The sequence below is a fragment of the Oncorhynchus tshawytscha genome, linkage group LG20 (assembly GCF_018296145.1).
Source record: "Oncorhynchus tshawytscha isolate Ot180627B linkage group LG20, Otsh_v2.0, whole genome shotgun sequence".
In the NCBI taxonomy this organism is placed as follows: Eukaryota; Metazoa; Chordata; class Actinopteri; order Salmoniformes; family Salmonidae; genus Oncorhynchus; species Oncorhynchus tshawytscha.
Window position 1 is genome coordinate 23,247,270 of NC_056448.1, and position 20,962 is coordinate 23,268,231.

A 20,962-nucleotide genomic window follows, 5' to 3' on the forward strand; every position below is an offset into this window, starting at 1 on the left:
TGTCTCCCTGGTGATCAAGCCATTTATTTATTGAGTGTGTGTGTGTGTGTGTGTGTGTGTGTGTGTGTGTGTGTGTGTGTGTGTGTGTGTGTGTGTGTGTGTGTGTGTGTGTGTGTGTGTGTGTGTGTGTGTGTGTGTGTGTGTGTGTGTGTGTGTGTACAGTATGTCAATAAAACCTGCATTGATTTGGGATCTTTCCATTCATCACTTCTTCATGCGTTATTCAATAGGGTACAAACTCCACCTACCTACTGACACCAGGCAGGGAGGGAAATGCCTTTGGTGTGATTGACAGCTTTGGACTTTATTTTGACTGATGGTAATGGTCCCCAATCAACTGGAGGCAATAAACACTCCAAAATATGGTTCAATAGCCCCAGGAATAGAATGGGGGTTTATTCTGTGTTCAACACAAATGTCAAATGGGAAATGACATACTAGGCACATCAATGTAGGCTAGGCAGTATTCCACTCTAACTGATGGGGCAGGTTCCAATTAAGTTTTCCCCCATGTGTCAAAAATGTCAATACACTATGAGAATATATTTTATACTTGCAAATAGTCTGGAATACTAAAATATGTATAATACTGCCACCTACTGAAATGTTGGTGAATGATATCATATAAAAATATTTTTTAATAAGGACATGATGCATTTTAATTTACAACAATAAGACTACTGAACCTGTACTCATACCTCAATAGTGCAGGCTATTGTTGTCAGATCACCGAAAATCAACATCCGACATTCCAAATATAGACAGGCCAATACTGAAAGCCTTCTATAAATTCTCATCTAACCAACAACGCTACAGTCCAAACATGTGGACCTGTTCTATTGATTTCAGCATGATATCATGATATAGGGTACAAACAGGGTGGCAGGGTAGCCTAGTGGTTAGAGCGTTGGACTAGCAACCGTAAAGGTTGCAAGTTCAAATCCCCGAGCTGACAAGGTACAAATCTGTTGTTATGCCCCTGAACAAGGCAGTTAACACCACTGTATTGTTCTTAACTGACTTGCCTAGTTAAATAAAGTTAGAAAAATAATATTGATGGAAGTGTTAAAAAAAAGTGTTGCTAGGCATGTCTACTTACTGTGTTGGCTACCCAGAATGCAACACTTCAAAATGTAGCTAGCTGTAGTCTACACATTATTACCAGATTCCATGTAGTTGTAGATCAGTGTTAGTTTTAACAGGACTTGCAACCTTATCTCCCCCTCGCGCAATTGATTTGAATGTGATATCAATATGAGTGATTGGAAAAAAAAAAAAAAATTCCATGTTCTTTCAGTTGTGTTAGTTTCAACAACGCTACCACCTGACCCCCCACCCCCCACCTAATCGATATCAGTGATTTATTGCCACTTGTCCAAACACCAGGGTTTTGATGCGTGTGCAGTTTATAAGGTGCTCGATAAAAAAAATACAAGTTATATGATTACTGTTGTTGCACTTGTGTAGGTAGTAGATTTTAGGTTTAGGTTTTCAATATATAACAAACTGTTTCTGCATATTGCTCATTGATTTGGACACCAGGTGTCGCAGGAAGAACAAGACGTTCCTCAGGGACCCCAGCCACCCGAGCCATGGCGTGTTCTTCCCGTTTCTATCACTCAGACGCAGGCAGAATAGGAGCACCATGGTAAAAACTGTAAGACTGGCCAATAGCTTCTACCCCCAGACCATCAGGCTTCTACCCCCCACCTCAAAGGACATTTCTACCCTGCCCTCACCCCAATAGACATGTATTATGCTGAATAGTCACGACTAGTCGACTACTCACCCTGCTGCTCCTCCTTTGGACATTTCCCATCCCCTCTAATGGACGTTAACTCTGCCCCCACCCTCAATGGACATTTATCATTGTATTTATATCTATTTGTATTATTTTACTTCACTTTGTCCTGCGTTGTTGGAGCTCGTGCCCTGTAATTACATCTGCAACCATGTGCATTATGTGACTATCAAACTCTCTAATCTCTAATGTCTAATCTAATCTCTAGACTGTTTTGACGTTGGGCTATGTATCAAAATGGCTTGTCAACAGGAAGCAGCGACAATACATTTTCAATTTATATTTTAGAAACATAAATGTAACTTTCAACATTAATTTCCAATGGTATTGTACGATTGACTTATTTTGATGATAGCCTATTCCAATAACAGAAATGTCCAAAAAATGTTATCCCTGCCGACAAGGAGCTCTTAAAATTGTTGCAAAACAGGATTCAACATTGCCATATAGTGGTATAAACGTGTCTTGTATTGCTATTGCCTAGTAGAGTAGTTTGTAACCACCACACCATGAGAAAATGGTTAGAAAACTTGCCAATTTACCCACAGACCGTGCACATTCGGAGTAGACATATTAACCCTCGTTGAATTTATGAAAGCATCTGACTTAACATGTGATTTCAATTTAATTGAGAAACGAGAGAGTGGCCTATGAAGTCATTATTACTTTAAGTAAATGGCTTACCTTTAGAAGCTTTCAGCAGGTAGGCAAAGATGAGTGCCTGGTCAGCGAAAAGTAGCACACGCTATGTTACTGTTTCCCGCGACTGGGACTGACAGATGCACACGAGACAAACAGAAATTAAGCCGATGGTGGAATACAAAAACTTTATTGTTCTCTTAATGTGACAAATTGGATAATCAAAACTACATTGCAAATAGATTTATGCAAATGATTTCTTGGAAAGAAAATTGAAATGTAGGTGTTAAAGTCAAGCAATCTATCCATTTGGAAGTCCTTTCATGTCCATTCAGTTCGGCAATGCTGGTCAGTATATGACCACTGTGGCATAGTCATGGCCTTGTTCAAACTTGACTGAGTAGGATGGAGGAGCACCAGCATGGGACAAGGTGGCATAGCACAAATCATCTTCACCTTCCTGTTATTGTAACAAAGGGATGAGGACAAATGACTATTTGAAAGGAAACATCAAATCATCAAATCCTTTCAATAAACCACAATTCCAACGGTTACTCATTTATAACATGCTTATATGTTGTGTGCCAGCCCACTGTACTGTTTATGCACAGAAAACCAAAAAAGCACTATGGTGGCAAAGTGGAGGAAAAGTGTGAGGCAGCTACATAAAAACATAATTATGTCATGGTATTGCCTTTTCTTCTTCTCTTCTTCATAATGACACTGGACGGTGACCTTTGACCACAGCCCTCTGGGCTTCCACCCAGGCAGCTCTGACCCCTTTACTTGGAGGGAGCATTGGTTGTGGCTGGCATTTGATCGACCAAGCTCCTTGAGTTTAGAATCCACATAGAACAAACACTGCTGACACTTTACAAGGGCAGAGGACTCACTGCTCAGCTCAACCCCTTCACAAACTTCAGGCTTACTGAGATCTGGTGCTTCTTCTGGGTAATCCAAGTGTTTGTCTGTTTCTCCTTGTTCCTTTGAAGGATGAGGAAAGAGAGAGGTAGTTGAGGAATGATAGGTATGACAACATCGAGGTGAAAAAACTACGATTTGTGTCCGTTCTAAAACAAATTCAACATGCAAGATTATTCCCTTCTTTAGAGCGCAACATTTATTTCCCAGCCTTTGATTACCATGCAAATCACAAAAGTACATCCCTAATGTTGAATGACAAAACAAGCAAGAGAAGGGGAGAAACGTACCTGCATCTGTTAACTGTAGGTCAAGAGAGACGACAAGAAATGTCGTTCATTGTCATTCCAACCAAAAGTACAACTAGGGATATTGTTATGAAAGTCAATTATTTAACATTTTATTATATAGTACAATAATGATATTATTAATAATACATAACTCACACATAAGGCACCAGCAGCACATTCATTGGATCACGGTTAAGAGTTCTTTAAACCTGCCACCTGTTATTATGTATAATACAGAGAGAGATGTGAAACAGGATATATGGAAATGAGAAATGCTTTCGGGGGCGACTATATTCACATGCTCTCGAAAATGTTTTTAGAAATATACACAGGAGCTGTTGGCTGTAGATAATGACTCAGGCAATGCCACAGTAGTGAGTGTGAGAGTGACACACTGTATTTTGTGTCTCCCCTCTCTCCTTTTATGGTGAAACAATAGCTCCCACCTATGACCCTTCTGTGATGGTGCATCATTTTCATATACACTATCATACCTATAGCTGTCATAGGTTTGTAATGTGCTCCAATTGCAGGTGTAGATAAGACTGATCTGGGTGGGCATATCTGTCCTAAGATCTGTAACCAACATGTTACGTCTGTCGGGAGCACAGAGGTTATGAGAGTTATGTTCATGCAAGATTTTGTTCTGGGTATTCCAGATTAGGTTGGGCCTAACTGGCAGGAACCGCTGGTAATTGCAAAAGTATATTTAAGATATTATTGAATTATTGCAATTATCATGTGGGTTTGCAAATGGTCTGAGAGGAACAGATGTTGACAGACTACAGGAAGAGGGTAGCAGAAATCAGGAAGCAGAGAGAGGAAATATGAGGTAGTGTATCAAGGTGGAAGTAAAGTCACATACTGTAAGTAAACTGTGATATTAACAAAACGTATTTTTTAAAGTAACAGTGGTGTAAAGTACTTAAGTAACACTACTTTAAAGTAATACTTAAGTAGTTTTTGGGGTATCTATACTATATTCATATTTGTGTCTTCTTTTACTTTTAGTTCACTACATTGCTTAAGAAAACATTGTAATTTTTACTCCATATATTTTCCTTGACACCTGAAAGTACTCATTACATTTTAAATGCTTAGCAGGACAGAAAAATAGTCAAATTCACACACTTATCAACCAAACATCCCTTGTCATCCCTACTGTCTCTGATCTGGCGGACTCACTAAACTGACATGATTTGTTTGTAACTGATGGCTGAGTGATGGAGCCCCTGGCCTTCTATAAAAAAGAAGAATAAAAAGAAAATGGTGCATTCTGGTTTGCTTAAGATAAGGAATTTGAAACGAGTTATACATTCACTTTTGATACTGAAGTATATTTTAAATCAAATACTTGTAGCCTTTTACACAAGTAGAATTTTACTGGGTGATTTTTACTATTACTTGAGTCATTTTCTATGAAGGTATCTTTACTTTTACTTAAGTATGTTTGTTGAGTACTTTTTCCACCACTGAAAACTAATATACACCAGACATGGTTAAAGAGAGATGTAGAGATGTAACAAGCAAAGTTTGACATGTGTTCTACCCTCTTGTGGCTTTGAGTCTATATTGACTCTTGTCAAGGAGTGAAATAGATTGGTGACTACTGATTGGTGACTGCTGACTAGATTCGGTAACTCAATTAAGGAAAACATTTATTTTATGTTTCAGACAGTGTACTTTTCATTTATTTAATTTAACCTAAAATGCAAATAGTTGAAGATGCTTGTTTTCAGAAAGGAGTAGATACAGTATCTTTAGTCTTTGATGTTGTGGCAGGATTTGTTTTTGTACTATGAGTAAATTATGATCCAATATGAAAACTAAATATAGGATTGTAACTGTAAACTATGGCAAAACATGTTATCCAGTAAATGTTTCTTCTTCTATGATTCTGCTAAGAGGGCGTACTCTCCAGCTATTTCAAACTTGATCTCGGTGCGCCCAGGTTCAACTTGGTTACCGGTAGATGTCACTGTTGCATATTGACGACTAGCTTGGTCACCGGTATATGTCACTGTAGCGTATTGCAGACTAGTGTCCTCTTCCTGTAAGAGAGAGCTCAAGTCACTTTGAGCTGTGTGCACAGCAGGGTTGTCTTTGGTGCTATTTGCAATATTGCTTGATATTTTGGTAGTAAAGTGCATATTAGGCTACTTCACACTGCACTGGTTCAAACCAACTCACCTCATCCCTAGAAGGCTTTGTGATGACAGAATCTGTTTAATATGAGAGAATGAGGGAAAATAAAACACTGAACAAAAGGAGATAAAGGCAGTGGTGGTTTAGTTAACTCTCATACTCACAGACACATGGTGGGTTTTGGTCTTGCTGTTCAGGTGGGCTTCTGTTGAGACAATGCAGTACAGTCAGAAAGATATAGCCATGCATGAATAAAGAAAAATAATGTAAATCTAAAATGAATACACCAGTCTTACCCAGTATTTACAGGCCTGCCTTGAACCCCTTCAAAACATACTAGAGATAATTGAGCAATTTTGAACATAATTCAAAGTAGCATTTGGAGCAAAATAAGAATGTGTTATGAGTAGACCTATCTGAAAGCACGCACCACACTTGCGTTGGAGAACACCCAGCACACACCCAGCTAGCAGAACCAGGAAAAGGGAACAAGTACCCAGACTGATGACGACGTGGAACTTTGTACCTGAAGAAACGGTTAGTGAATGAGGCTCCTAATGAAACTGACAGTGAATCATCTGTACAGTATAACCAAACCTTACAATGACTAGTATGTTAGTGCAAATAAGCCTTACTAATAGTGACTATTGAGATACTTAACAGTTTAGAGATGTTAGAAACGTATCAATAGCTGTACATTTAGAAGCAGAGTCATTCACTAAACTTGTATTTTGAAGTTCTTAGGACCACTAACAGCTCATTTAAAACCAAACCAATGATACTTACCACTTCCTTGGGGTGTGGCACTGTTGTCCAACACACCCATTCTATATACTTTAAGTTCCTCGGCATACACATCACAGACAAACTGAATTGGTCCACTCACACAGACAGTTCTTCAACCTCAGGAGGCTGAAGAAATTCGTCACCAAAAGCACTCACAAACTTCTACAGATGCACAATCGAGAGCATCCTGGCGGGCTGTATCAATGGCAACTGCACCGCCTCAACCGTCAGAGGGTAGTGAGGTCTGCACAACGCATCACCAAACTGCCCTCCAGGACACCTTGCTACAGGGGAAGGCCATCTCAAACATCAACCACCCGTGCCTGTTCACTCCCGCTGTCATCCAGAAGGCGAGGTCAGTACAGGTGCATCAAAGCTGGGACCGAGAGACTGAAAAACAGCTTCTATCTCAAGGCCATCAGACTGTTAAACAGCCACCACTAACATTGAGTGGCTACTGCCAACACACTGTCAATGACACTGACTCCAGCCACTTTAATCATGGGAATTGATGGGAAATGATGTAAAATATATCATCTAGCCACTTTAAACAATGCTCCTTATATAATGTTACTTACCCTACATTGTTCATCTCATATGCATACGTTGATACTGTACTCTATCATCGACTGCATCCTTATGTAATACATGTATCACTAGCCAAACTATGCCACTGGTTTACATACTTATCTCATGTATATACTGTACTCGATATCATCTACTGTATCTTGCCTATGCTGCTCTGTACCATCACTCATTCATATATCCTTATGTACATATTCTTTATCCCCTTACACTGTGTATAAGACAGTAGTTTTTTTTTGGAATTGTTAGTTAGATTACTTGCTCGTTATTACTGCATTGTCGGAACTAGAAGCACAAGCATTTCGTTACACTCGCATTAACATCTGCTAACCATGTGTATGTGACAAATAAAATTTGATTTGATTTGATTTGATTTCCGGCCCGTCCTTGGACACTGTGCTATCTAACCTCCAAACGAGCTTCAATGCCATACAACACTCCTTCCGTGGCCTCCAACTGCTCTTAAACGCTGGTAAAACCAAATGCATGCTTTTCAACCGTTCGCTGCCTGCACCCGCACGCCTGACCAGCATCACCACCCTGGATGGTTCCGACCTTGAATATGTGGACATCTATAAGTACCTAGGTGTCTGGCTAGACTGTAAACTCTCCTTCCAGACTCATATCAAACATCTCCAATCGAAAATCAAATCAAGAATCGGCTTTCTATTCCGCAACAAAGCCTCCTTCACTCACGCCGCCAAACTTACCCTAGTAAAACTGACTATCCTACCGATCCTCGACTTCGGCGATGTCATCTACAAAATTGCTTCCAACACTCTACTCAGCAAACTGGATGCAGTTTATCACAGTGTCATCCGTTTTGTCACTAAAGCACCTCATACCACCCACCACTGCGACTTGTATGCTCTAGTCGGCTGGCCCTCGCTACATATTCGTCGCCAGACCCACTGGCTCCAGGTCATCTACAAGTCCATGCTAGGTAAAGCTCCGCCTTATCTCAGTTCACTGGTCACGATGGCAACACCCATCCGTAGCACGCGCTCCAGCAGGTGTATCTCACTGATCATCCCTAAAGCCAACACCTCATTTGGCCGCCTTTCGTTCCAGTTCTCTGCTGCCTGTGACTGGAACGAATTGCAAAAATCGCTGAAGTTGGAGACTTTTATCTCCCTCACCAACTTCAAACATCTGCTATCTGAGCAGTTAACCGATCGCTGCAGCTGTACATAGTCTATCGGTAAATAGTCCACCCATTTTTACCTACCTCATCCCCATACTGTTTTTATTTATTTACTTTTCTGCTCTTTTGCACACCAATATCTCTACCTGTACATGACCATCTGATCATTTATCACTCCAGCGTTATTAATCTGCAAAATTGTAATTATTCGCCTACCTCCTCATGCCTTTTGCACACAATGTATATAGACTCCCCTTTTTTTTCTACTGTGTTATTGACTTGTTAATTGTTTACTCCATGTGTAACTCTGTGTTGTCTGTTCACACTGCTATGCTTTATCTTGGCCAGGTCGCAGTTGCAAATGAGAACTTGTTCTCAACTAGCCTACCTGGTTAAATAAAGGTGAAATAAAAAAAATAAAAAAAATAAAAATACCTTCTTCTTGGGTAGTTAGGCTGATGACTTCACTGACTGCCTTCTCCTCTCCAGGTGGGATGGAACTGAAGTCTGCTATGGAACCTGTGGCTCCTGTAGGATTTACAGCTGAAGATATGATTCAAATATGAACAATTATTCATTAGCCATGCACTGCAGCTGCAGCAATAAATAGATTTCACTGAAGTGGATGGGGTCCTCACCATCTACGGTGATACTGAGGGGTTTACTGTGCTGTCACAGAATTCCCCTTTATCACCATCTCCACAGCACATGTGATGAAAATCTTTCCAGGGCTGCTCTTCTTCCTCGGCGTCAGTAGCTCCGATTGGGTCACTCTCCCCACACAAACATTGTCTTTGTATGGTTGCTTTTTGAAGTGTACGTCACCATTGTTCAGATAAAAGTAACATGAGGTGCCATGTTGAGCCTCACACCTGAGATTGAGGTAATTCCCTCTCTGCTCCACGTCAACACTGGGTTTCCCAATTGGATCTGTTTGAAAAATGTAAGATAATAGATACAATATGAGTGAACCCAGTGTGTTCTGGGTAACAATAACTGAACATGTTCCCTAGGCCCTAATTTAGGCCCTAGGGTAAAATTGTCACTCACCACTCACATGAAGTCTTCGAGTGCCACTTCGTTCTGAAGATATCATTTTTCCTTCTCTCTTCTGTAGAATAGCACAGCTGAGATCTACTTCACTCTTGTTCAAGGTTTTGAACTCATCCCAGAACAATGTGAATTGGCAAACACTGTTGTAGTCCACTTTTCTTATTGGGGTTGGATCCTGGTCTCTGTAAAAATAATACTCTGTACCTTCTGTTGATTCACAGCGTACTTTGACAGATCTAGCTGCATTGATGTACTCAGGGGATAATACAATGCTTGAAGTGGGGACAGAATCTGTTTGGATTTAAATATATAAATAGTGAGAATTCAAATTGTTCAAGCTGTCAATCGTAGACTGAAATCTATGTATGTTTCTGAAACTGTTGTGGTTAAATAATGTACATTTAGAGAACGAGATGTAGAAACGGTATCACCAAACTGCTGTAGTGACAAATCGTATATGAAAGACCAATAGCCTATCTCTAATATCATTCCACAACTAATGACATGATGTAATACATACCTGCATAACATTTTCTAACTGCAACACCGGCCACAACTTTAACAAGGATAACAGGAAGACATTTTAAACAAGGCATTTCAGTTAACATAAGATACACACTATACACTCTAAATATACATGGATTGAAATAAGGGACAATTGAATTGGCTATGCAGTTTCTGGTTGTCTGTAAAACGAAATGGTAATTGAAAATGTTGGCTATTTTAGGAAGTGGGTATCTGGGTATGTGCTTTCCAGTGCCTTCAAAAGGTATTCATACCCCTAGACTTATTCCACATTTTGACAGAACTACATAGTTCCTTGGTTGAGATAGGAGAACCTGCCAGAAGGACATTCTCTACAGCACCAATCTGGCCTTTATGGGAGAGTGGCCAGACAGAAGCCACTCCTGAGAAAAAGGCACATGACCACATGCCTTTAGTTTGCCAAAAGACATGTGAAAGACTCCTAGATCATACCGCAAAAGATTATGTGGTCTAATGAGACCAAAAATGTACTCGTTGGCCTTCTTGGCAGCCCTTAGGCCGTTTTGGGCACAGTCTAAACTGCCACCACCATTTAAGAAAACATTCTTGGAGTTCCCAACTCACGCCAGGTTCCACCTTTGGGCCAGGGGTTGACAACATCATACAGCAGACAACAAAACTGCGCAAAGATTTTGCAGGAGATCTTGGCAACTGTGCGTCCTAACGCCATCACTCAGAGGTATTTGATATTTGGTATTTAATAGGATCCTCATTAGCCACTGCAAAAGCAGCAGCTACTCTTCCTGAGGTCCACATGAAACATGACATCATACATAGTACAGAACATGATTAGTCAAGGACTGAACTACATACATTTACAACGTCACACATAGCCTACATATCAGTACATACACATTATATTTAGGTCTAATAAATAGCACAGTGCAAATTACAATACATGATGAATAAAATGGCTGTGTCTCTTCACAGTTCTCTTTGTGCAGTAAGCTGTTATTTTATATGTTTTTTAAATCTGGTTTTATTGCTAGCTTGAGTTACCTGGGGTGGCAGAGAGTTCCATGTAGTCATGGCTCTATTTAATACTGTGCATTTCCCAGCCTTTGTTCAGGACCTGTGGACTGTGAAGAGACGTGTGTTGTACCGATGAGGGTCCGAACTGTGTGCCAACTGCTTGAACAGACAGTTCAGTACCTCCAACACATCAATACCTTGAACAAAGACCAATTGTGATGCAGTCAATCTCTCCTCAACTTTGAGCCAAGGGAGATTGACATGCATGCTACTGACACTTGCCCTCTGTGTACAGTGCATTCTTTTTCCCACATTTTGTTACGTTACAGCCTTATTCTAAAATTTATTTTAAAAAATGTCCCTCATGAATCTACACACCATACCCCATAATGACAAAGTAAAAACAGGTTTTTAGAAAATGTTTGCACGTATATAAAAAATAAAACACTTGAATAACTTATTTACATAAGTATTCAGACCCTATGCTATTAGTCCCGAAATCGAGCACAGGTGCATCATGTTTCCATTGATCATCTTTGAGATGTTTCTACAACGTGATTGGAGTCCACCTGTGGTAAATTCAATTGATTGGACATGATTTTGCAAGGCATATATAATGTCCCATAGTTTACAGTGCATGTCAGGTCAAAAACCAAGCCATGAGGTCGAAGGAATCTGACACAGGATTGTGTCGAGGCACATATCTGGAGAAGGGTACCAAAAAATGTCTGCAGCATTGAAGGTCTCCAAGAACACAGTGGCCTCAATCATTCTTAAATTAAAGAAGATTGGATGCACTAAGACTCTTCCTAAAGCTGACCGCCTGGCCAAACTGAGCAAACGTGAGAGAAGGGCGTTAGTCAGGGAGGTGACCAAGAACCCGATGGTCACTCTAACAGAGCTCCAAACTTCCTCTGTGGAGATGGGAGTGCCTTCCAGAAGGACAACCCTGTCTGCAGAAGCCCACCAATCAGGCCCTTATGGTAGAGTGGCTAGACAGAAACCACCGCTTGGAGTTTGCCAAAAGGCACCTAAAGGACTCTCAGACCATGAGAAACAAAATGATCTGGTCTGATGAAATCAAGATTGAACTCTTTGGCCTGAATGCCAAGCGTCACGTCTGGAGGAATCCAAGCACCGCTCATGAGCTGGCCAATACCCTCCCTACAGTGTAGCATGGTGGTGGCAGCATCATGCTGTGGGTATGTAATTCAGCGGCAGGGACTGGGAGACTAATCAGGATCGAGGCAAAGATGAACGTAGCAAAGTACAGAGAGATCTTTGATGAACATCTGCTCCAGAGCGCTCAGGACCTCAGACTGGGGTGAAGGTTCCCCTTCCAACAGGACAACGACTCTAAGCACACAGCCAACACAACTCAAGAGTGGCTTCGGGACAAGACTCTGAATGTGGTCCAGCCAGTACCCACACTTGAACCCGATCGGATATCTCTGGAGAGACCTGAAAATAGCTGTGCAGCAACACTCCCCATCCAACCTGACAGCTGTGCAGAGAAGAATGGGAGAAACTCCCCAAATACGGGTGTAGCAGGCTTGTAGCGTCATACACAAGACTCCAGGCTGTAATCGCTGCCAAAGGTGCTTCAACAAAGTACTGAGTGAAGGGTCTGAATGCTTATGTAAATGTAATATTTCTGTTTTTAATAAATTTGCAAACATTTTAAAAAATCTGTTTTTGCTTTGTTATTATGGGGTATTGTGTGTAGATTGATGAGGGAAAAAAACAATTTAATTCATTTTAGAACAAGGCTTCAATGTAATAAAATGTTGAAAAAGTCAAGGGGTGTGAATACTTTCCGAATGCACTGTGAATCTAAGTGCGATACGTGTTTGTTCTGGACTTTGTTCTGGACCAACTGAAATTTACCTATGTCCCTCTTTGCCACACATGACCACACAGCTGGACAGTAGTCCATCTGCAACAAAACTATAGCCTGTAGGACCTGTCTGGTTGACTGAGATGTCAAAAAGGCAGAGCAACGCCCTATAATGAACAGACCTCTTTCCATTTTAGCAACCATTGTGTCTACAGTATATGTTTTGACCATGACAGCTTTCTATCTAGGTTTACATCCAGCAGTTTAGACTCCTCAACTTGCTCAATCACCAGATTATTCAATAATAGATCTAAATTAGGTTTAGTGATTTGTCCCAAAAATGATGCTTTTTGATTTTGAGATATTTAGCAGCAGCCTATGGCTAGTTACCCATTCTAAAACTGACTGGAGCTCCATGTTAAGGGTGTCAGTTATTTATTTTACTGTTGCAGCCAATGTGTACTGTGTACCGTTGAGTCGTCAGCATACACAGACACACTGGTTTTATTCAAGGTCAGTGGAAGGCCATTAGTAAAAATAGAAATCAATAATGGCGCTAGCCGGCTGCCCTGTGGTACACCACACTCAACTGAATTTGCATGATCGCTGGAAGACAGGGTCAAATGTCTCAAAAGCTCTCCAGCAATGTCTTGCCCCCTCCTCCCCCACCGAAACAGCAGGAGAAGCGTTTTACACACCGGGGACAGGCTTACAGGCAGCAACACGCAGCTAAGCTGCCTTACAGGCAGCAACACGCAGCTAAGAAGGTTGGGCCCCAGCAGTCCACCTGATGTGCTGGCGGTCGGCCTTGACGTTTCTCCCAGGCCCAAAGGGCAAACTGGCAGAGGTGAGTGGAGTCCCCCCTGGGTACTGGACACAGTCCTGGGGGGTACAAACTTCAGTTCTGAGGCAAACCGCAACCCTACAGTGGTATCTGGGTCACCTCTGTGACTGACGGGGTGAGAAAGGAGGCACTGTGGATGGAGATAGCCTCACTTCTGAAGAAGGACGCACTCAGAAAAGTAGAGCCACTAGAATGGCTAAGTGGGTTCTACTCCAAGGACAGTATTTCATTGTTACAAAAAAGGAAGGCAGCTTCTTGCCGATCCTGGACCTGCGCAGCCTCAACAAATATTTAACCTTTTTGGGCGCACGAACCGCTAGTGGGACACTTACGACAACATTCGGTGAAATTGCAAAGCGCAAAATTCAAAATACAAAAATCGTAATATCAAACATTTATGAACATACAAGTGTCTTATATCGGTTAAAAGCTTAACTTCTTGTTAATCTAACTGCATAGCCAGATTTCGAAAAGGCTTTACGGCGAAAGCATACCATGCGATTATCTGAGGACAACGCCCCACACCAAAATACTTTTTCAACCAGCACAGTCGTCACAAATTAAATAAATCACTTACCTTTGAAGATCTTCCTCTGTTTGCAATCCCATGGGTCCCAGCTACACAATGAATGGTTGTTTTGTTTGATAAAATCAATTTTTATAGCCTAACACGAAACATTTTGTAAACCGCTCGTGTCGTGAATTCCGTCTCATTCAACTTTCGACAAAACATTCGATGTAATCACACACACTACACGTACAATTATCCAGTCATGGTTGGTTTCATTGCAATCCTCTGGTTGTTAGTAACACAACTCTGCTTAGCCCCTCAATCCTTATCCCAGTCTGCTGTTCCCACATGCTTCAAGAGTGCCACCATTGTTCCTGTTCCCAAGAAAGCTAATGTAACTGAGCTAAACGACTACCGCCTCGTAGCACTCACTTCCGTCATCATGAAGTGCTTTGAGAGACTAGTCAAGGACCATATCACCTCCACCCTACCTGACACCCTAGACCCACTCCAATTTGCTTACTGCCCCAATAGGTCCACAGACAACGCAATCGCAACCACACTGCACACTGCCCTAACCCATCTGGACAAGAAGAATACCTATGTGAGAATGCTGTTCATCAACTACAGCTCAGCATTTAACACCATAGTACCCTCCAAACTCGTGGGTCTCGACCCTGCCCTGTGCAACTGGGTACTGGACTTCCTGACGGGCCGCCCCCAGGTGGTGAGGGTAGGTAACAACATCTCCACCCCGCTGATCCTCAACACTGGGGCTCCACAAGGGTGCGTTCTCAGCCCTCTCCTGTACTCCCTGTTCATCCCTGTGCATCAAAGCTGGGACCGAGAGCCTTCAATCTCAAGGCCATCAGACTGTTAAATAGCCATCACTAACACCTTAGAGCCTGCTACCCTATATACATAGATTTGAAATGACTGGCCACTTTAATAATTGGAACACTAGTTATTTTAACAATGTTTACATATTTTGCACTGGTCCAGCATTGCACTTCCAAATATTGATATATTCTTAACTATATTCCTTTACTTTAAATTTGTGTGTATTGTTGTGAAATTGTTAAATATTACTTGCAGATATTAATGCCCTGTTAGAGCTAGAAACACAAGCATTTCGCTACACCCGCAATATCGTCTGCTACATATTTGTATGCTGACCATCTGTATGTGACCAATCAAATTTGAAATCTGACCTGCTCTCTCTCAGGCTCAGAGGAAACTGTGGCATCCGGACCTGCACCCCCTCCAGCTTTGAGCTTGGCCTCTGAGAAGTGTAAATGGGCCAGTCTAGGCATTCAGGACAATGTGGTGAACATGCTGCTGAACATCAGGGCTTCCTCCACCAACGTGTCATATCAGATGCTGTGGGACATTTTATGTACTAGGTTTGAGGGTCATAATGTTGCCACCTAGTCGTGTGATGGACAAACAGTTAAAAAATGTTTTACAATCACTGCTTGATGCGGGCTGAGCGGATTCCACTTTGAGTGTATTTAGCCGCAATCTCTGCATGCCATGATGATGGCCTAGAGGGACCCATAGGTGGCCACCTATTGCTCTCCAAGTTAATGAAAGGAGTTCAACATCTGCGTCCAGCGAAGGCCCGTTCGGTGCTAAGCTGGGACCTTGACATGGTGCTGTTAGCAGTTAGTAAGCCACCCTTCGAGCCCCTGGGGTTAATGTTTTTGAAGCACCTATCCATAAAGGTGGAATTCCTGTTGCCTATTACCTCCACTAAGAGGGTCAGTGAATGTCATGCTCTTTCGGTGAGTGTTATCCACTGGCCTAACCCCTCTTTCTTGCCGAAAGTCCTGTCTGACAGGCATGTGAACCGGCCCTTACATTTGTCCGCATACGCCCCTCCACGGCTGCAAGTGAGCTACAGTATGTGCTGTGCCCGGTGAGGGCATTGGACACTTGAGTTACACAGACAAAGACAATAAGAGAGTCTGATCAGCTGTGCATTTGCTATGGTCAGAGAGTTCTGGGGAAGAGCCTATCGAAACAGAGATTCTCAAATTGGATTGTGGACACTATACCTCAGCTGGCTGGCCGGGCGGGCTCTGCCATCTGCTGTAGTGGCGCATTCTACTAGAGGAGTAGCTACATCGTGGGCCCTGCTCCAAGGAGTTCCCCTTGATGACATTTGTGCCTCGTCCAGTTGGGCATCGTCTAGCACCTTTGCTAGGTACTATCGAGTCAATATTGTCGCCGCCAATGAGGCCGGGACGGCCATGTTGGGTGTTGTCTCCACTTCCCTGGATGGGGACGGAGGGACACAGCAATCATGACTGCCCTGAGCTCAGTCCTATGGGACTTTGCTCTTTGCTTGGCCATGACTACTTCACCGATTAATCGGGAATTGTGAAACCATATTGGAGGGATCCAATATAATGCTACATAACAAAGTTTACATATGTAACCACGGTTATGTGAGCTATTGGATCACTCCAATCCTTGTGCCTCGACACGAGGTGGAAGTAGTGTGACAGCAGCTATTTAAGGGGGTCAGCCACAGCACTACCCGGTACACGGGACTAATCTTAAATCCTTACTCGGAATGTATCCTGCTGCATGGAAGGATACGATGTTGATACAGCCACTCACCATCTAAGTTAACAGTTTGACCAAATCTGCAAGGAATAATGGGAGAAAATCCCCAAATCCAGATGTACAAAGATGATACAGACATACACAAGATGACTAAAAGCTGCCAAAGGTGCTTCTACAAAGTATTGACAGGGTGGTGAATACTTATGTAAATGAGATATTTCTGTGTTTCATTTTCAATAAATTTGCTAATATTTCTAAAAACATGTTTTCACTTTGTCATTATGGGGTTTTGTGTGTAGATGGGTGAGGGAAATGTTATTAATCAATGTGGATTTCAGGCTGTAACACAACAAAATGTGGAATAAGGCAAAGGGTATGAATACTTTCTGAAGACAACTGTACACCTCTAAGAAATTATCATGCAGACAATGTTTTCTGAGAAGTCGTTTCATATGAGATGTGTTGAAAGACTTTTGAGCTTAATTGTGGTTAAGTCAAAAATAGTTTATACTGCTTTGTTTGCGTCTTCTCTGGAAATACACAAGTGAGAGTGAACGATCAGTACACCCCCCCCCCCATGTGGTCACTTCTACTTCACAAACAGAAGCACAAACAATCAGGAATCAAGAGACATCAGCCAGTTTAGTTACTGTGTTTAACATCACACTGTGTCACCACAAACTAGTGGTTAGAGTTTTACCCCCATCTCTACGATCCCCCTTCTCCATTCCGAACCTCTGTTGTTTCTCTAACTCACACAATCTTTCCGCCCCATCTACTGGGAAAAAATGGTACCAACCATCCAGGAAAACAGAACCACAAATAGCAGCATAAAATGGGAATGCTGTAATACAATACATGTATTTAATTTATTCAAAACAGAGTTACATATTAAAAGCTGTACAGAATAGGAAAATTGTATGCCAGTATGTTAAAACTAATCTACACAATCTACACATTAAATCAATGTTTATTTGTCACATGCACAGAAGGTGGAATGGCACAGTGAAATGCTTACTTTCAGCTCTTCCTCAAAAGTGCAGAATAAATGTAGAGTAGCAAAACTATCAATATACAAAGTTGATAAAAAAAGAGTAATAAAATAACAAAAGCGTTAAAAAAAGACAAGGCAATAAAAGAACACGGGTATTTACCCTTATATACAAACAATGTGAAACTTCAAATAGATCATGTCTTAAAACCTATGCACATCTATTTCTTGCCCAGTAAGATATTACACCATTCATCTGAGAGGAACAGAGGGTGTCAGACTACATGAAGAGCAGAGAGTGGCAGATATGTAAATCAGGAAGCAGAGAAAGGATGTGGAGGGAGTTCATCAACAGGTGAACTGTTACCACTTACACTTGAACTAGTACAATGCAGCATGGTCACATCCCCCACATTCAGACCGCCTTGTTGAAATAATTAAGCATTTGCATCTGTTTCAAATAAGAGAAAGGTGAAATGTAGAGCACTGAATATAACCACTTTTCTGATAAATGAATATGTTGTGGTAGGTTTCCTTTCATACTTACAGATAACTTCTTTGTTCTGGTTCCATTGGGATCTGTTGAGACAATTTACCCAGTACATTTAGATATGACACTGTATAATGATGTGTATGAAGACAAATATAATGTAATTATAATACAAATAGATCACTCACTTACCTATTGGCAGACCAGTCTTGTTGATCACCTTCAGAAATAAATAATAGATAATAGATTAAACCAGCCCCGATTTCACATGTATAATACACAAATAACTCAAAATGGACATTGGAACAAATTAAGCCTTGAAGTATCAGTGTTTGAATGCATATACCTCGCTTGTACCGGAGAAAACACAGGACAGATACAACCAGCAGAATAAGGCTAAAGGCCCCAAAACTCAGACTGATGTAGAGGGGGAACTCCGAGGAGGACTCTAAAGGGGTCGATGACTTTCAGGTCAAGTTGAAATTGTTTGTTGAATTAGATTAAACAGTACAGATCATTAGCAACAGAATCAGTCAATGTTATCTTGAAATGCTCTTAGGTGGGTGGGTCTATCAACAGTAAGTTTAAAAACATTTTAAGGTTATTCACCTTCTCCATTAGTTACACTGGTTTTATTGGTACTGAATGTTGATAAGGAAGTGGTGGGCCCAGGAGAGTCTACAATTGGAGGAAGAATATGACAAATGCATCAGTATTGCAATACAGACAGATGATTGTCATGTTAGATTGCACAATAATTTAATTGATGGTCTCACCATCTATGGCAATCTTGAACGGTTCACTATGCTGTGATGTCACAGTATCTCCACCCTCTACCACCAGCTCCACAGCACAGGTGATGAAGATCTCTCCAGCACTGCTCCTCTTCCTCAGCAGATCCTTTTCCGATACTTTCCCAACACAGACATTGTCTTTGTAGGGCTGACTTTTAAAGGGGGACTCAGTGTTGTTCAAGTAATAGTAGCATGAGGTACCAGCATGCTTGGCCTCACACCGAAGACTTAAGTAAGTTCCTGTATTTTCCACAAAAATCCTGGGTATTCCAATGGGATCTGTTCGTAAATTAGGGAAAAAATGATGTCGTCAATCAAGCAAATGTGATACTGCCTGGTGATAAAATGGTCACTTACCACTTACATGAAGTCTTCGAGCGTCACTAAATTTTGGGATTATTTTAACAATAACTGAACATGTTCCCTAGGCCCTAATTTAGGCCTTAGGGTAAAATTGTCACTCACCACTCACATGAAGTCTTCGAGTGTCACTTCGTTCTGAAGATATCGTTTTCCCATCTCTCTTCTGTAGAATAGCACAGCTGAGATCTACTTCAGTCTTGTTCCACTTTTTGAACTCATTCCAGAACAATATGAATTGGCAAACACCGGAATTCACTTCTCTTATTGGGTTGGGGTCGTGGTCTTTGTAGAAGTGGCACTTTGTGCCTCTTGTTGACTCACAGCGTACTACGACTGGCATAGCTACATTGATGAACCCAGGGTCTAACACAATGGTGGGAGTAGGGACAGAATCTGTTTAGAGTTAAAGAGAGAAACTATGAGAAGACACATTTTAATTGTTAGAAACAGAATGATTCAGGAAATATTCTTATGTGGTAATACATTACATACCTGCACAACTTTCTTTAACTGCAACAGCAGCCATACCTTTAAACATGGCAAAACATTCAAAAAAGGCTTTTATGTGAAGTCCTACATATTAAACCTACATCATCAAAATGAATTACTTTGTTACAATTAATTCATAATATAAATATAAGAGATAATTGAATACTCACAAATGAAGATTAAATAAGATGGAGACATCTTTTCAACTTGTTCATGAAGGAGTGAACACACTTAGATAAAGTGAAAAAAACTGACAGCCTATGTTTAGGAGGCAGAACAATCTAGAGGCGCCGATCATTTACAAACAGGGCTCCTGAGTGACGCAGCCTAAGATCTAAGTCTAAGGCACTGCATGTCAGTGCAAGAGGCATCATTACAGTCCCTGGTTCAAATCCAGGCTGTGTCACAAGTAAATTAGGTGAAAATGAGACTGGGGTAGGTCTTTAAGGTATACATTGTTTGGCATGTTTGGCAAACATCTTAAACTACATGAACATCTACTGTTCAGGTAACCGGTCTGCTTTCAGTCTTACTTTCTTGAACAAAGGTAGTAGCACACTTCCATGACCACTAGAATTGCTACCACTCATGCTACTACTAGAGTGAAAGCACCGCCAGCATTCAAAAGTGACCAAAACATCAGCCAGGAAACATAGGAATTGAGAAATGGTCTGTGGGCCCCACCTGCAGAACCACTCCTTTATTGGGGGTGTCTTGCTAAATGCCTATAATTTCCACCTGTTGTCTATTCCATTTGCACAACAGCATGTGAAATTTATTGTCAATCAGTGTTGCTTCCTCAGTGGACAGTTTGATTTCACAGAAGTGTGATTGACTTGGAGTTACATTGTGTTGTGTTCCCTTTATTTTTTTGAGCAGTGTATATATTCAAAGCCCTTCGGTTGTAGTTGGTCTTGACTTGTGTTCTTGTCTCTGTGTGAATGATCAGTAACCCTAGTGTGGTCCCTTATGTGCTGACTTTTTTTTTTTAACCTTTATTTAACTAGGCAAGTCAGTTAAGAACAAATTCTTATTTACAATGACGGCCTAGGGAACAGTGGGTTAACTGCCTGTTCAGGGGCAGAACGACAGATTTTGTACCTTGTCAGCTCGGGGGTTTGAACTTGCAACCTTCCGGTTACTAGTCCAACACTAACCACTAGGCTACCCTGTTGATGCTCAGCTACAAG

The 20,962-nt window shown here is 41.4% G+C and overlaps 1 protein-coding gene and 2 long non-coding RNA genes across 5 annotated transcripts; all 3 read right to left on the minus strand.

The window, feature by feature from the left end:
• Window positions 1-2,614: 2,614 nt before the first annotated feature.
• On the minus strand, window positions 2,615-4,348 carry LOC112219825. The gene is made up of 3 exons (XR_002948799.2): window positions 3,808-4,348; window positions 3,652-3,724; window positions 2,615-3,424 (listed from the first exon to the last, which is right to left on the minus strand). It is a non-coding gene; the product is annotated as an uncharacterized LOC112219825 (long non-coding RNA).
• An 812-nt stretch (window positions 4,349-5,160) lies between these two features.
• LOC121840198 lies at window positions 5,161-6,608 on the minus strand. The gene is made up of 6 exons (XR_006079456.1): window positions 6,583-6,608; window positions 6,227-6,322; window positions 6,093-6,120; window positions 5,961-6,001; window positions 5,842-5,873; window positions 5,161-5,702 (listed from the first exon to the last, which is right to left on the minus strand). It is a non-coding gene; the product is annotated as an uncharacterized LOC121840198 (long non-coding RNA).
• Window positions 6,609-17,523: 10,915 nt separating this feature from the next.
• On the minus strand, window positions 17,524-20,811 carry LOC112219823. 3 transcript variants are annotated; one of them, XM_024381328.2, is made up of 9 exons: window positions 19,943-20,811; window positions 19,776-19,811; window positions 19,386-19,676; window positions 18,903-19,199; window positions 18,736-18,804; window positions 18,473-18,574; window positions 18,319-18,346; window positions 18,184-18,215; window positions 17,524-18,087 (listed from the first exon to the last, which is right to left on the minus strand). In XM_024381328.2, the coding sequence occupies exons 1-9, from the start codon at window positions 19,968-19,970 to the stop codon at window positions 18,074-18,076; spliced, it is 897 nt and encodes a 298-aa protein (XP_024237096.1). In that variant the 5' UTR covers window positions 19,971-20,811; the 3' UTR covers window positions 17,524-18,073. The 3 variants fall into 3 exon arrangements, 2 of the variants coding, with proteins under 2 accessions (XP_024237096.1, XP_024237095.1); XR_002948797.2 differs by having other exon boundaries at window positions 18,319-18,590; XM_024381327.2 differs by having other exon boundaries at window positions 18,319-18,574.
• Between the last annotated feature and the right edge of the window lie 151 nt (window positions 20,812-20,962).

What these genes read in the sequence shown, in the direction of transcription:
- LOC112219823 (XM_024381327.2), bottom strand. Translation starts at nt 19,970, where the DNA reads ATGTCTCCATCTTATTTAATCTTCATTT. An exon ending in TCGAAGACTTCATGTGAGTG is followed by an intron (nt 19,200 to 19,385) that starts GTGAGTGACAAT and finishes ATTTACGAACAG; the next exon opens with ATCCCATTGGAATACCCAGG. An exon ending in GTTCAAGATTGCCATAGATG is followed by an intron (nt 18,805 to 18,902) that starts GTGAGACCATCA and finishes CTCCAATTGTAG; the next exon opens with ACTCTCCTGGGCCCACCACT.